At 54.8% G+C, this 15441-nt stretch overlaps 3 protein-coding genes and 1 long non-coding RNA gene across 13 annotated transcripts; 1 reads left to right on the plus strand and 3 right to left on the minus strand.

Moving 5' to 3' along the window:
* Positions 1 to 365: 365 nt before the first annotated feature.
* Positions 366 to 2284, minus strand: LOC125962008 (uncharacterized). Its single transcript, XR_007473255.1, has 3 exons — positions 2091 to 2284; positions 944 to 1037; positions 366 to 476 (listed from the first exon to the last, which is right to left on the minus strand). It is a non-coding gene; the product is annotated as an uncharacterized LOC125962008 (long non-coding RNA).
* A 292-nt stretch (positions 2285 to 2576) lies between these two features.
* Positions 2577 to 6594, plus strand: LOC125964634 (uncharacterized). Its single transcript, XM_049710916.1, has 4 exons — positions 2577 to 2595; positions 2826 to 3316; positions 3704 to 3888; positions 5201 to 6594. Exons 1-4 carry the CDS (start codon positions 2577 to 2579, stop codon positions 5274 to 5276), a joined length of 771 nt encoding a protein of 256 aa, XP_049566873.1. The 3' UTR covers positions 5277 to 6594.
* Positions 6595 to 7327: 733 nt separating this feature from the next.
* On the minus strand, positions 7328 to 8396 carry LENEP (lens epithelial protein). The gene is made up of 2 exons (XM_033414606.2): positions 7808 to 8396; positions 7328 to 7720 (listed from the first exon to the last, which is right to left on the minus strand). Exon 1 carries the CDS (start codon positions 8044 to 8046, stop codon positions 7861 to 7863), a length of 186 nt encoding a protein of 61 aa, XP_033270497.1. The 5' UTR covers positions 8047 to 8396; the 3' UTR covers positions 7328 to 7720; positions 7808 to 7860.
* Positions 8397 to 8552: 156 nt separating this feature from the next.
* On the minus strand, positions 8553 to 14517 carry FLAD1 (flavin adenine dinucleotide synthetase 1). 10 transcript variants are annotated; one of them, XM_033414604.2, is made up of 8 exons: positions 14395 to 14517; positions 13619 to 13843; positions 11369 to 12113; positions 10552 to 10699; positions 9997 to 10095; positions 9730 to 9919; positions 8887 to 8960; positions 8553 to 8769 (listed from the first exon to the last, which is right to left on the minus strand). In XM_033414604.2, the coding sequence occupies exons 2-8, from the start codon at positions 13697 to 13699 to the stop codon at positions 8634 to 8636; spliced, it is 1473 nt and encodes a 490-aa protein (XP_033270495.1). In that variant the 5' UTR covers positions 13700 to 13843; positions 14395 to 14517; the 3' UTR covers positions 8553 to 8633. The 10 variants fall into 10 exon arrangements, 9 of the variants coding, with proteins under 9 accessions (XP_033270495.1, XP_004284690.1, XP_049557339.1 ...); XM_004284642.4 differs by lacking the exon at positions 14395 to 14517 and adding an exon at positions 14303 to 14376; XM_049701382.1 differs by lacking the exon at positions 14395 to 14517 and adding an exon at positions 14235 to 14250.
* Between the last annotated feature and the right edge of the window lie 924 nt (positions 14518 to 15441).

The following is a 15441-nucleotide window of genomic DNA, read 5'->3' on the forward strand; positions in this document are numbered from 1 at the left end:
CCCCCAGGCCCCCCTCCCTCCGCCCAATAAGGACATAAACTTCAACCCCTTGGTCCAGCCAGTCTCTGCAGGGCGCAGATGGATCCCTCCCTCCTTTTTCGCTCTCTTATTCCAAGCTCTTACTTTGCTCTCCGAGCTTTTCCCACCCTCCTCTTTTCCCTCCTTCTTTCCTTCTCTCGCTCTTTCTCCCTTCACCTGCCGCGGTCCCTTTCCTCCTCCTCCTCTCCCTCTCCCTCTCCGTCTCTCTCTCCCTCTCTCTCTCTCTCTCTCTCTTTTTCTCTAGCCCCTATCTCTCCCAGTCCACCTTAACTCGAGCTCCGCCCCCGACCCCCATCCAGCCCTCCGCCGCTACTCCGTCCCGCCCCCTGCACTCCACCTCCCGGCCCGCCCATTGGCCTGAACACCCGCCCATCCCAAGTGGGTCCCTCCCTGCGTTCGGCCAGGGAGGGGGCGGAGCCGAGGGGCTGGCCTGAAACCTGGAGGAGGGGAAGAGGAGGGGGCAGTGTCCGCAGCGGCCGGGGAACCGAGCACCCCCATCAAGGGCTCGCACTCCTACAAGAGGGGCTTCCGTAGGGTCAGCACCTCGGGAGGGAAGGGTATGAGGAGGTTAAAGATACACTAGATGGGGGCGAGGCGGGGACTTAGGGGATTGAGGGAGGGGGTCCCGTGAGGGGCTATAATCAGGTCAGGGCCCCTGGAGGTAGGGGGAGGGGAGCCACCCGGCCATCAACTCCAGCTCCTACGCCCCACCCCACCCCTTGGAGGCGGGGGAATTGAGGGTGCGGGCACACTGCGTCCCTCCCCACGCGTGACGGCGCCTCGCGGGGAGGGAACGGCGCCCTGGGCAAGCAGCCTCTGCGCTCCAGCCGGTGCCCGATGCGGCCTTGGCATTGTCGGAGGGGAGGGGCCAGGTCCGTGAAGGGGGAGGGGGAGGAACGCTCACGCTCCTGCTCCCCGCCTCCATCCCGCTGTTCCCGAAGTGGAGAAACTGAGTCTCCGCGAAGGAGGGACCTCTGGACTTGGGTTTGCTCAGAGACCTGGGAGGCGAGAGGGGTCTGAGTGTTTTACGATGTGTATGTGGATTTGGGGGGGAGATCAGGATAGGTACTTCAGTGCCCCCCAACTGAGGAAGGTAGCCTGTTTGGGACGCTTCCAACTGGGCCTGCGGCGCTACGTACCCCAAAGAGCCCCTCCCACTAGTGTAAAACTGATTCAAATCCGGCTCCGGCGGGCCAGGTTCCGCTCCCCGAGGCCGGCCGGGCCGAACCGGGTCGAACTTGCTTTCTCCAACCCCAGCCCCCTCCGCAGAGGGCCTCCCTCCCTTTCCAGCAGGTGGCTCCGCGGGACACCAGCTCAACCTGTTGGACCACAATAGGCGGCGCCAGGGGGGCCCCGGCCCTCACCCTGGCTGACCCGGGATCCCCGAGCAGGGGGAGGGGCGGAGTCCCGGTCCCTCCCTCTCTCTCCCTCCGGCCGTGACTCAGCCTCGGGGCCGCTGCCCTGCTCCCCAGCCAGGGGCGGAAAGTGTGAGGCGCCCCTGAGGGCCCAGGCCAAACCAAACAGCCCCCCACCCCAGACATTATCTCACTGTAGATTTAGGGGGGCTCTAGGAAGGAGGGGGTAGCAGTAGCAGGCATGGGTCTCTCCCGCTCGGGTAATCCGCTCCAGGTTTTCCTATCGTCCCTGTCCCTCTTGGGTCCCGAGGCTGGTCACTGCTCCGGGTTTTCTTCTCGGCCCAGCCGGACAGATTCTGGTTCGCGAGCGCCCGAAGCCGGCGGGGTCCAGGCCAGGGATTTTCCCTCCCTTCCCCAGCTCGGGGTCGCGCTAGCCTGGAGAAGGGCCGTGCCAGGGGCAAGACGGCAGTGCCAGAAGCACAAGTGAAATTGAGAGGGGGCTGCTTCGGGGTGGAGAGGGCATGGCCGAGGAAAAGGGGGGCGGGAAAGTGGCTCGGGGAGGGTAGAGCCAGGGCCTCTAGAGGCAATAGAAGGGAGGGCGCCTTGGCATCAGCCCATAGGTATAGAGAAGCGAACAGCGGGCTCGCCATGTCCCCCATCCCTGGGGGTCGCCTCAGGCGTCTTGTTGGATCCCACCTGGATTTTTCAGTGGCTGGAATGCCATTCCTCACTTGAGTCTCGAGAGTCCGGGAACCTCCTGTTAGTTTCTCAGTGACGCCCCCTCCCACGTTCTCTTCTGGTCCACAAAGCTCCCTCGCTCAGAAGTCGGAGTGGGGAACCCCGACTTTGAAATTCCCGCCTAACCCCCAACTCCCGGGCCCTTACCTCGGCAAACCACTGAGACCGCGTCGGCCAAGAAACGCTGGCTGGGGGCCCCGCCCTCTCCCACGAAACCCCAGCCTGGCCCCTGGGGCCTGCCGCCACCCCTGCCCCGCCACTAGGCCTGGACTGGAACTGGGAACTGGAGGGCAGGTGTGGGTTCTCCAAGGGCCCTCCAGGGGATCGGGGAGCGTCCAAGATCCGCACGTTCAGTTGGTCTTCAGGCGACCAACTAGACCTTAATTTTGTGTGGCAGGAGGTGGGTAAATACCCGGAGAGTGAGGTGGTTGACCAAAGAGAAGGATGAACGCCCAGGCCGGGAGTTAACCCCTTTTAGGGAGAACTGCACACCTGGGGTTGGGACAGCGATTCGGGGTGAGGGCCAGGTGCCTAGGCCGGGCCACGTGCGCCAAGGTTGAGCTGCAGAGGAGCTGGATGTTTGCAGAGCCTGGAGGAGAGAGGGCTTCTGGCGGGAAGAAAGGCAAGGCTGTGACTGGGCGGGGTCCTGAGTGAGTGGGTCTAGGGGCCTGCTTTGGAATGTGGGGGGCTGAGCTGGAAGCGGCGCATCAGCTTCGGCGCCCACCTCTTCCCCGCTCTCCGCCTTCCCCCGGCTGCCTCCGCTTCCCTCGAAAAACCCGCCGCCCAGGAAACCGCTGGGGGCGCTCAGACCGCAGCCCTGCCGCCCCCCGGCGCCCCCACCGCGACCGCCCAACCCACCTGAAGGAGCCGTGGCTGCCAGGGTTGCCCCCCTCCCGCCGACTCCCCCCACACCTGCGGGCTGCACTATTTATAACTCGGCGCCTATTCCGGGCCTCTGGGCGGGAGCCCGGTGTCGCGCAGCGCTAATCGTCGCCGGGATCTCTGCGCCCCCCAGGGCCGGGGGAGATAAATTTAGCCTCAGGAAGCTCGGGGGAACATTTTCCAAAACTCCACGTCCCAGAGAAGGCGAAACTGAACCCCTCTGCCCTCAGCCTCCTCCGGACAGCCACCAGGCGGCGCAGGTCCCCCGGCTCGAGAAGCCGGGTCGCTGCTTTGAAGCTGGGGTAGGTAAAGGGTTGAGAAAGAACGACCTGAGGATACTGAGGGGCGGAGGTCAGAGGGGTCAGAGAATGGCCAGAAGAATGGGTATGCCCCCAAGGCTGGCAAAGACTGGAGTAGACAGTCTCAGCTGGGCATAACTGAGAAAGGACTAATGCCTTTTGAAGGGGAAATAACTCATATGCAAACGAGATGCAAATAGGGACGCAAATAAGAGCGTATGCCCTTGGAGGTCTGCGCTCTGGAGCTAGTGAAACAACTGCCACACTCCCCTTTCTGCCCGTCTTTCAGTTTAGCTGGGAAAACGTGGGACCCTCCCAAGATTATTACTATAATATCCAGTTTATTGCGCATGGCTCCTCAGACCACTTCTCTTGACCCCTCTCCTCCAGCTTCTGCACACCACTGACGATCTTATATTCGACGTAATCAGCTGGGAATCCTGGATATCAGGCCGCTCCTCCGCATGCTGTCGTACTTGGGGGTCACTTCCAGTTCTGCCTGGTCTCCTTCCCTGTTTTACCCCGCCCAGTCCCCTACCCCTTGTGGCCACTAGAGGGCTCCGGGGCGCCGAAGGGTAAATGAGATCTTACCCATCCCTCCCTGTCTAGGTGCCTGCACATCTTCCTTTATTGCTCCCCTCATCCCCCTCCAGTGAGTTCTTGAGACAGTAGTTTGGACACTTAAAACCTGAACTTACTCTAGTTGGGAAGAGAACATTGCAGGGAAGCTGCCACATCTCACTTTCCCTTCTAGACCAGTGGGGAGGTGTAGTCCAGGGAACCATCTCCTGGCTTTGTGGCTTACATGAAAAGGGCGTAGCTGGGCCTCCCAAATGAGCGCGGGGGAAATCAAGAACAAGGGGAGATTAGGGTTGAGGTGAAGTGGGAAATCATGGAGTGGGTGCAGAATAGGGGTGGATAGTCCCTTCCACATTTCTGCTAGCCTGGCCCTGCCTCCCAGGCCACTTAGGCTACCACCCCAAGCACCAGTTCAGAAGAGGAAGGCAGGAGAGAAGCCCTGAATTTGAGATGAGAGAATCTGGGTTCACTAAATGACTACCCTACTGCAGTGTGCTGTTCATATGACTTTGGAGAGGTCACCACACCTCTCTGGGCTTGTTCCTTCATGTTAAGATGGGACAATTGCCCTCGTCCTAACTACTATTTTTTTTTTTTTGCGATACGCGGGCCTCTCACTGTTGTGGCCTCTCCCGTTACGGAGCACAGGCTCCGAATGTGCAGGCTCAGCGGCCATGGCTCACGGGCCCAGCCGCTCCTTGGCATGTGGGATCCTCCCGGACTGGGGCATGAACCCATGTCCCCTGCATCAGCAGGCATACTCTCAACCACTGCGCCACCAGGGAAGCCCTGTCCTGCCTACTTTTGAAGTGGACTTTTGTAACGCTCGCACACTCTGTAGCTGAAAAGGGCTCTGGAATGGTATATGAGGTTTTTGTTATCCTCCCCATCCCTCTCCTCAGTCTTTCCACTTTCAGGGTTCTGACACTCTCTTTCCAGCTCTGACACTCTCCTTGGGCTACTGGCAGTCACGACTTCTCTCCCCTCTTCAGCTCCGACCACCTGCCACAATCACAGGCCCTGCCTTCCACCCCTACTACTTCCCCAGTAGCCCTTGCCAGACATCCCCTCCCCTGGCAAAGTCAGAACGCTCAGACTTCAGGATCCACCTCCAGGCACTGCCCCAGCTTGGTAGGAGTGAGGTCTAAGAAAGGAAAAGGAGGCAAATGTCTAGAGCTTGAGTCAGGGAAGGGCTGGGGTTGGCCAAGCAGGGTGCAGGCTATGAGGGGGAGAGGGAACTCCAAATTCAGATGGGAAGTTGAATTCTGTGTCCATCTCTACCACTAACCTCTCTCTCCTTGGATTCAGGACCTTCTCACTGCTGTGCCCTGGGGCTCTGAAGGCACCAGGCAAGAACACTGACCTGCATTTTGTGGATGTGTAAAGAGGGCCTGCCAGGGATAAGAAATAACCTTAAGTTTGAGTACTATAGAGTACCATACTGCTGTACAAAAGAATGGGCAGGCTCTAAATATACTGATGTGGACTCCTGTACGAGGTATGTGAAGGGAAGATAGCAAGGTACAGAACAGGGTATAGAGTATGTTATTAACTAGAAGTATAAGTATATGTAAGTGCAGCCACTTCTCCCTACTGCTATTGCTGTAAGCCTGCTCTGAGCCACCAACATGTCTGGCCCCGATTGTGCCCATGACCTCCTAAAAGGTCTCTACTATCCTACCCTTGGTCCTCTAAAGTCTATTCTCAACCCAGCAGCCAGTGTGAGCCTTTTAAATAAAAAATCAGTTTATGCTCAACTGCCTGCAACAGTTCCTCATTTTACTCAGCATAAAATCTCAAGTTCTTACCATGGCCTACTAGGCCTGCCTCCACTCCCATCCTTAGCTTGACTTTCTCTTTTTCTATAGAACCTATCACCTAGTAACATCAATGTACTTATTTTTTAATGTTTATATTTTATTTTCTGTCTCTACCCACCAGAATGTAAACTCCATGAATACAGGGATCTATTTTGTTCACTGCTGTATTCAAATCAGCCAGATTGGCATATAGCAGATGCTCAATAATATTTGTTAAATGAAAGAATAAATGTTTTGCTATTTGCAAAAACGTGGATGAACCTGGAAGGTATTATGCTTAATGAATAAGTCAGACAGAGAAATACAAATACTGTATGTTATCACTTACATGTGGAATCTAAAAAATAAAACAAATGAATGAATATAACAAAACAGAATGGACTCACAGATATAGAGAACAAGCTAGTGGTTACTAGTGGAGAGTGAAGGGGGAGGGGCAAGACAGAGGTAGGGGATTAAGAGGTACAAACTACTGTGTATAAAATAAATAAGTTACAAGAATATATTGTATAGCACAGGGAATATAGCCAATATTTTATAATAACTTTAAATGGAGTATAATCTGTAAAAATTTTGAATCACTGTGTTGTACACCAGAAACTAATATAATACTGTAAATCAACTATACTTAAATTAAAATAAAAAACTAAAAAAAAAAAAGAATGAATGACGATGCAGTATATGCATAGACTATCTCTGGAATGCTGTCCAAGATGCTGGTCACCATGGTTACCTCCAGGCAGGAGAGCTGGGGGATAGGTGTGGGAGGGAGATAATTTTTACTATCAGAGTTTATTAGGCATATATTACTTTGACAAAAAAAAAAGAAAGAAAGAAAGAAAAAGAAAGAGAGAGAGAGAGAAAGCAAGAAAAAGAAAATAAGCCCAGAGAAAAAGGAGTTAACTAAGAAGTCTGAGGAAGAGCTGGTCCCTGGCAGTGAGGGAGGGCCACATACACCATCTCCAGGCCAGTGTCCCAGGACAGAATGGAGGGGGGAGGGCATAACTGGGCCCCAGGGAATGCTGGGTAGAGATCCCAGGGACACTGGCTGGCTCTGAGGTCGTTGGGGGCTGTGAGTGGGCATGTCATTATGCAGGAACAAGACGATGTAAATGGCTGGTGTGTGCCTACCACTGGGAGTGATTCAGGGAGAGCATGTGTTGGTGGCTGCCGAGGGGAAGTGAAGAGTCAATTCTGCTCATTCTGGCTGTTTGTGTCCTATGCACTGTCATAAACCTGAGGGACCTGTGTGGCCATACAGGTGGCTTTCTCTTGCAGCTTTGTGTGTGAGCTAGAGGAGCAGGGCCGGACTTCCTCCGTAAGCTGGGAACTAGCACCAGCTCAGTGCTTTCCCCAAGATCTTCAGGGGCAGGGAGCTGGCCAGACCAGGTCTTCTATTTGGGTTCCCATCCTTACACACAGGGCCTCACAGAAGAAGACCCCACCCAAGCTGGACTCCTCCCTGTCTACAAGTTGGGAGGAACCTGGCCTTTCTACCCAACGCCCTCCCCACCCAGGCACCAGTGAGTCAGGAAACCTGGCTTTCATTCTGTTCTATCCAGGAAAACTTCCTTCCCTCCTTGGTTCCCAGACTCTTCCAGTGCTGACTTTTTCTGACTTCCCTGTAGACATTTAGAACTTTTGGTCTCAAGGCTTATTTATTATACATACAGTTCAGTGATTCTCATACAGAGGTACTGGGGGCAGCCCATTCCTGGTACTAAGAGGGTATGGTGAGATCAGCCATCTGGGCCGGTGGGCTCACTGTACCAGGCTTGGAGGAGTGCCAGGTTCTGCTGCAGTCTGACTGGGGTCCTAGCCAGCAGGCCAAGCTCCTGTGCACCAGAGGTGCACTGGAGGTGGGGCCTGGGAATAGAGGCCGAGAGATGAGGCAGGTCTGACAGATGGCACAAACTCAAAGCAGGATCACACTTCACTCATTGTTTGTGGCCCGTCCTTGGTCAAGCACAGCTGGCCCCAGGAGTCTTGATGGGGGTTGGGCTGGGTGCTAAAAAAGAGAATGGGAAGCTGAGAGGCAGGCTCCGCCACAGAAGCTGCAGCCATGCCTCCTGTCTGTTTGCCCTACCCTGCCCACCTGAGCGATGCTGGCCATGGTGCCAGCGGGGAGGAGGCAGCTCCCTGCTGCCATTAATCCAGCAGCTCCTTGATACACCAGCAGCAGAGGAGGATGTAGGCGACTTCCTTCAGGGTCCGCTGCAGGCCCTCCCACCCTGTGCCCGTCTTCATGACAGGCACCCGGAGTCCAGTGTCTCGCAGAACTCCTCCAAGGGAGAAGGGCAGGGCCTGGGCTAGGGGCTGTATCCGGGACTGCATGTGGGCAGCGGCTCTGAGGAAGGGTGTGGGAGCTGCCTCTAGTGCCTTTTATCAACATTGTCCCCACCCCCTTCAGACCTCATGACTGTGGGGACAAAGGCCCCAGGGTCTAGCACAGGGAAAGTTCTGGGCCTGAGAATGGGCTGAGTCAGCCCCTGTGCCCAGGGATGGTGGGGTGGGGTTAGTAGGAGGAGGGCCTGGCCACTCCATCTTTCATCCTCCATAGCCAGGCCAGCTCAGCTTCCCTTCCTCCAGCCTGGGTCTCGAAGCCCTGGCTGCCCTGCCCAGTTATCCCTTCCCCCAGGGGTTGGCACTGCTCCCTGCTCCTGCCCTCTGGTGGGCTCCAGCTGAGGCTGGCACTGAAAATCATCAATGAGAGCTCCTTTCCAGCCTCCTCTCTCCCCCGCCGCCCCAAAGTGAGCACTGAGGGCTCCGAGCTGCCAGGGCCTGGCCCACTTCTGCTTCTCTCGTCCCCTGAAGCAGGAAGACACAGCCAGAGCAACAGGCACAGGAGAGGTGGTTTATTGACAGGTTAGACCCCAGGATGGCCCCCTTCCCTTCCTCCTGGACAGGGCAGGAGTGGGAGGTCACGTGCGGGAGTTCCGCTCCTCGTCTTCGTTCTCAAGCAGGTAGGCTGGACGGTAGGTGGGCTGTCCTCCTGGGTTCGGGCACTTCAGGGCTGGGTTCCGCACCGTGTTCTCCCGGCTCCCCAGTGACGTATAGCTTGGTGGGGTGGGGGAATGGGAATGGAGGGCATGGGTGAGTGTGGTGGGCTCGGCTCTCCAGTCCCAGCACCCTCACATCTTCCACACACCCATCCTCTTCCTCCAAATCCCTTACCCTTGGTCATACAGGATACAGTATGGGACAAACAGTTGACGCAGAAAGTCCCAGATGTCTCTGTAGGTCCAGTCCTGGGAGGTCAGAGTCAGAGAAGAGTCACACATACTTTCCTTTCCCACACCTACCCACTGCCACCTGGGAAGGGGACTATCCGGGGCTCTTCGGCTCCCTTGGCCTCTGAGGGAGGGCCTGCTACCCAATTCTCTGGTACATCTTGCTCTGTGTAGGCCAACCAATAAGAAAGAGAAAGCTTTTATCCTGTCCCTCTCCATTTCTCAACCCACCCTCCACTGGCATGTAAGTTCCAGGACAGGGAGAGGATATCTATGTCTGTGTAAGCCTGTGCTGTCCAGTAGAACTTTCTGCAATGATGGAAATGTTCTTTATTTGTGCTAACATGGTGGTTGCTTGACATGTTGTTAGTAGAACTAAAGAACTGAATTTTGAATTGTAATTTAATTTAAAAATTGAGATATTCACATGCCATGAAACTCACCCTTCTAAAGTATACAATTCAGTTTTTTTTTTTTTTTAGCAATTTGTATTTCATTTCAATTAATTACAATCTGAGTGTAAATAAATGGCTCATGGCTACCATATCAGACAGCACAGGTCTAAGTCATTGTTCTGTCCACAGGAGAAAGCAGGATGCCTGCCGTTGAATTAGTGCTCGATAAAAATTGCTCAAAAGGCTGAACGAACAAATAGCACAGCCTCCCCTGGATGATGGGGCTGTTTCATCCAAGCCCCAGGGTCTAACCTCCCCCACCTCAGGTAGCCAAGGAGCAATGACTGATAGGGGGCATGAGACTGAAGGCGATAAATCCCCTTCCCTGATACCAGTAGCGGGTTGATGCGCATGAATGAAGGCCACCCTGGGTCAGTGGGACTGAAGGGGCCGAGGCTGCAGGAGTAGGGGTCGGTGCGGCGGGTGCCCATCAGCACAGCCTCCAGCTGGGGATGCTGTGCCCGCAGCTCGCTCAGGGCCTGCTTCATGTCACCCTCAGCCTCCAGCACCTGCAGACTGTACCTGAGGAAGAGCAGTGGGAGTCAAGAGTGGGCCCTGCCAAGCCCCTCTTGGAGCCCAAACCTTCAGGTCCCTGGTACCTCTTGATGGTGTCCTGTAGAAACTGCTCCAGCTCAGGGAAAGGGGAGATGCTGCGGATATACAGGATCTGGAGGGGCTCTTGAGCATCAGGGTATTTCCTGGGGAGGGGGCAGAATCCATTGGCTTGCCAGGATGGGCAGGGAAATGCTCTCCAGAGAGCTTGCCTTTTGGCCCCTGGGATGGACACCCTCCCCTTCTCTCCTTTCCTCATCCTTCCCATCCATCAGAACCCACTTCGTCTGGGAAGCCCACTCTGACCTCTTACCTCTCAAATCTGGAGCATACACTCCTGTTTCCAGTATGTAAGCCTTACCTCCCCGACAGGACTGTGACCACCCTGTTGTCGGGGACGGTGGCTTGCACGTCCACACCCCGCGCCAGGCAGGCGTCAGACGCTCAATAAATATGGTGGGGGAATGGAACTGAGAGGTCACTATGGCTACCATCCTCCCAAACCCCACCGACACCCCCTTTCCTCCCTGCTTCTTAGGATGGGGAACTAGAGGATGGGGCCGATCTATCTCTGGGGTCTTGCCTCCAGGGGGTTGGCTCACTTCTGCACAGCGGCATGGAAGAGGTGCAGGAGGGCAGTGCAGTCCTTGCCCCCGTTGAATCCCACGCAGAGCTGGGTGAGGCTGTACTGAGCCAGGGCAGTCTCAATGGTCTGTAGGGCGCCTGCCACCTTTTCTCTCAGAGAAGACCCTGCCAGCCAGGCAGGGAAGAGGGCATCAGATAGAGACATATGACTGTCAAAGGGCAGTGGTCAAAGGGCAGTGGGGGCCAAGTTGCCCTTGCTTAAAACCCTTCCATATCTTCCCAGTGTTCCCCACGCCTTCATCTGCCCACTCGGCCCTGCAGTCTGCCCCCAGCCTGTCATTCAGCCACACCTCATAGCACTCTTCACCTCAGTGTCTTCCCTCTGGAGGTCCTGGTTTCTTTCCATTCTCTAACAGTTTACTCTTGCCTACCTCCTGGTCTGACCAAATCCTCCTTAGCACTCAGCTTATATGTCACTCGCCCAGAGAAGCCTTCTTGGACCCCACATCAAGGCTGATCTCCCTGCTATGGAGACCCCCCCATCACTGACACCTCATGCACGATTACCTGTTTAACGTCTCCCTCTCCTGTTAAACTCCTTGTCCAGAATAGGGCATACCTCTGTCTTGTTGAGTTATACCCCCAACAGCCAGCACAGTGTTGCTGAAAGGAGGTACTCAATTGATATTTATTGGAAGAATGAATGAATCAGCTGTAGCTATCTTCTACCTTCTCCTGGATCTGGGGGAAGCCTCCAACAGCCCCTGCATTCCTGAGACTGAGGGTGGCACCAAAGGTCTGATGTATGCTGCCCCTCCCCCCGGAGGCCCCTACCTGACTCAGTGAGTTTGTACACGGCCTCACTGGCCTGCTCCACGGCGTTGGGTACGTAGGGGACCAGCGATCCCTGGGGCAGACGGGCAGTCAGGTAGGCCAGGCATTCCTCCAGGGGCCCTTCTTCCTCCGAGTCCAGTGTCAGCTTCACCTGATAGTAGTTGCTGCCCCAGTCAGGGTAGGAACCCAGGCCAAGCCTGCGCCCAAAGTGGGCCTGGGCCTCAGCCAGGATGGGGGCGATAGAGGCCTCATTAGCTGCCACATACAGCTCTCGCAAGTGGAACTGAACAGCTGTGTTTTGAAACAGTCCCTTTAGCCCCTCCAGCACCCGCCGCAGCAGCTCCGGAATTCCCGGGAAGAGGTAGACGTTTTGGACGGAGACTAGTGGGAATCTGAACGGACGGCCAGTGAGAGGATCTGTGCCATAATGTAGGCGGGCAGAGGAGGGCACCCGTGACAGCTTCTCCCAGCCCTCCCCCCCTAGGGCTTTGATGGCCCCTTCCAGCTCAGGGTGTGGCCTGAGTTCGTCCCCAAAGGCCTGTGCTACTGCCTCGAAGGTCACATCATCATGGGTGGGGCCAATGCCCCCTGCCGTAAGGACGTGGGTGAAGCGGCTGGAGAAAGACGTGACCTCAGCCGCGATGGTGGCTACCTCATCGGGTACGACAGAGACTCGGCACACCTGGACCCCCAGGGAGCGCAGTGTCCGGCACAGAAAGTAGGTATTGGTGTCCTGAGTGTGTCCCTGCGAGATTGGAGATGGGGAAGATGACAGTGTCAGTGCCGTAGGGATGAAGGGCAAAGGGGGAAGGATCAGGCTGCATCTGCCTGATGATGGGGCACTCTGCTCTTTGGGGGACACCACCTCGGGCTACGCAGAAGCCCAGACTAGGCGCAAGAGTGGGAAAATCCATGTGAATGGAGTCAGGGGTAATGTGATCCCCCTTGGGCCTTCATCTCTGCTTATGGATTCAATCATCAATTGTATGGGGACAACTCATCTACTTCCTCACCAACCCTGACAGTTTTAGTCCTCTGGCTCCAGGTGCTTACTGGGCATCTTCACCCTATCCCTGGCTGTTGTCCCTTTGGTCAATGGCATCTCCAGACACAGTCCACAGTGTCAGGTTCTTCAAGCTGTCAATTCTACTTCTGAAATGTCTCTCCATTTGCTCTCTTCCCTCTGTTCCTACTGCCACCAAACGGGTCCTTGGCACCTTTCACCTGGACAGTGGCGGCAGACCCCTGGCCAGAATCCCAGCCTCCAGCCACAGCACTCTGCCCTGTGCCTCCTGAACAACTTTCCTAACGTGTCACTGTGATTGCATCACTCTTGGCTCAAAAGCCATTTGTTGTTTCCAACCATATACAGAATAAAGTTCAAATTCATTTGCAGAATATTTGAGGCTGTGAGTCTATGGTGTGTGTCCACTCTTCTTTTCCAGCCCCATCTTCTTCTACTTCTCTACAGAGAGTTTAGTGGTTAAGGGGGGCTCTGGAGTAAGTGAGAATCAGGTTGGAACCCCACCTACCACTTACTAGCTGTTCAACTGTGGGCAAGTTTCTCAACCTCTCTGAGCCTCAGTCTCATAATCTATTCATTGAGATTTATAATAAAAGTACCCACATCGGACTTCCCTGGTGGTCCAGTGGTTAAGACTCCGCGCTTCCAATGCAGGGTGCATGGGTTTGATCCCTGGTCAGGGAACTAAGATCCCACATGTCGGGCGGCTCAGCAGGGAAAAAAAAAAAAGTACCCACATCATGGAGTTGTTGTGAGGATTAGTAAAATCACATATGTGATGTAATAAGCACACTGCCAGGCGCTAGTAAGCACTCAATATTACTATTACAAACCTGATGCCCACCATGACCTCTAGTGAGACTTCCCTGATTATTCAGAAGTAATTTCCCCCTTCTATCTCACTTATCTACTCTGTGGAATGCCTTGGATCATTTTCCAAACAGGTTGGATATAACTCTGAAATAATACATGCATTGTCATTTCTGTAAAGCCACCCCTCCCCCTACCATAGTGCTTGGCAAATTGTAGGGACTTTGCTACAAGTTTTTCAACACAGTAATTGAAAGAATGAAGGTCACTTTTCCTCCAATATATTGGACTCACTCCAGGACCCTACTGCAGCAAGGGGGCTCCCACCCTGGTTCACCCTCCCTCAACAGAACGTGGAGCAAGCTCCGGAGGACAGGAGAACGCTGCCCCTCCCCCCTCCTCTGTCCCAGACACACCTTGAGGATCTCATCTCCAACAATGATGATGCCCGCCGTCACGCTGCGCCCTGGGGGAGGTTCAGAGGCCCTAGATGCCATGGTCCTGCCTTCTCTGCCCCTCTGCAAGGCCCTCCAGTAGCCACCCAGACCCCCAAATAGGGGGCGCAAGCACGCGGGGCCCGCCAGGTCTACAGGGCACTGGGGGTCATAGCCTGGGAACTGGGGTTCCGGGGTCGAGGGAACCTGGAGGAGCCAGAAAGGACAATGGGGGAGAGCAGGAGTGCAATCTTCCTCATCACGCCCTTGACAATCGACTCCTTTATCCATGTCCCTTTAATAAACGTGTTCTCAAACCCTAGCCCATACCTCTTTTAATGTTTTCTATGCTCGGTCCTAGTCTCCTTAAAATGTCCTTCTCTCCCGAACCTACCACTTTAAATGTCTTCTGTCCGTTGAGCTCGGCTCCTCTAGGGTCTGCTCTATCTTGGGCATCTGCACCTTTAAATGCCTCTTTTCTTTGGGGCATCTGTTCCTTTAAATGTCTACCTTATCCTGGGCCTTGGCCCCTTTAAGTGCGTTCCCTCCCTCCACCCACGACCAAAACTCAGCCGCCTTCTTCTGCTGGCTTCCGCACCCTTTCTAGCCCGGAATCCTGTCTCTTCCCGCCACGCTTCAGACTGCTGAGCTCTTCCAGGTTCTCACCTGCCTCTTGCCCCTTCACCGGGTCTTTCCCTCTCTCCTTGCCTCCCGTGGTAGCTTCCGTACTCAGAGTCCCGCCTTAGACTCCTACCTACCTCGTATTAATTGGTCATTTTGGTCGTCGCTCACACAATCTTTAAGGGTCAATTGGTGTAGTCGACTATCGCTCTCGAGCTTTAGCTAGAGGGCGGGAGTAGTGCTGGGTTGTTATTGGCGACAACCACGTGGTCACCCCTCGCCCGGAAACATGGGGGCCGGGCCTTAGTTGGGGGGCGGGGCTTTTCTCTCAGAGCTGGGCTTGAGGAGTCTGGAGTGAAATGAGTGGTGGTGGTTGGAGGTTCTTTAAGGACTTTGGGGTGCTCCAGTCTCGTGCTGGAAGTAAAGAGGGGCTTGACTCTAACCTCTGTGTTAAAATTCTTGTATGCATATGCTGTTATTCATTAACCATGACTTATTCTAAGGGGTTGGGGGCTGGCACTGGTGCAGAGGGGATTTTATATTGTGGCAAATGGACGTTGGAGGGACAGCCAAGAAAAATTGTCAGCATTGCCTGGGAGGTAGCAAGATCCTGGAGGTGACCTTTTAGTGTGTGGAACTTTCATTTGTCTCTGTTATAAACAGCAAAGCTAATTACCGAAACCTCTTTTTTTTTTTTTTGCGGTACGCGGGCCTCTCACTGTTGTGGCCTCTTCCGTTGCGGAGCACAGGCTCCGGACGCGCAGGCTCAGCGGCTACGGCTCACGGGCCCAGCCGCTCTGCGGCATGTGGGATCTTCCCGGACCGGGCCACGAACCCATGTCCCGTGCATCGGCAGGCGGACTCTCAACAACTGCGCCACCAGGGAAGCCCCAAGAAGTACTTTTAGACCAGAAGCAAGTGAAATAAGAGGAAGCTAGGATAATGTGAGAATCCAAAGTGGACACGTGGCACTCCCTAGTCGCCGCCCTCACTCGTACCTCCAAGACCAATTAACTGGGAGAGGTTGTTTAAAAGTACTTCTTAAACTTTAACGCTCCTACGAATCATCTGGGGGCCTTTTCATTTTTTATTTTTATTTTTAAATTATTTATTTATTTGGCTGCGTTGGGTCTTTGTTGGTGCGCGCAGGCTTTACTCTAGTTGTGCGGTGTGAGGGCTTATTG

Source organism: Orcinus orca, chromosome 1, assembly GCF_937001465.1.
Source record: "Orcinus orca chromosome 1, mOrcOrc1.1, whole genome shotgun sequence".
Lineage (NCBI taxonomy): Eukaryota > Metazoa > Chordata > Mammalia > Artiodactyla > Delphinidae > Orcinus > Orcinus orca.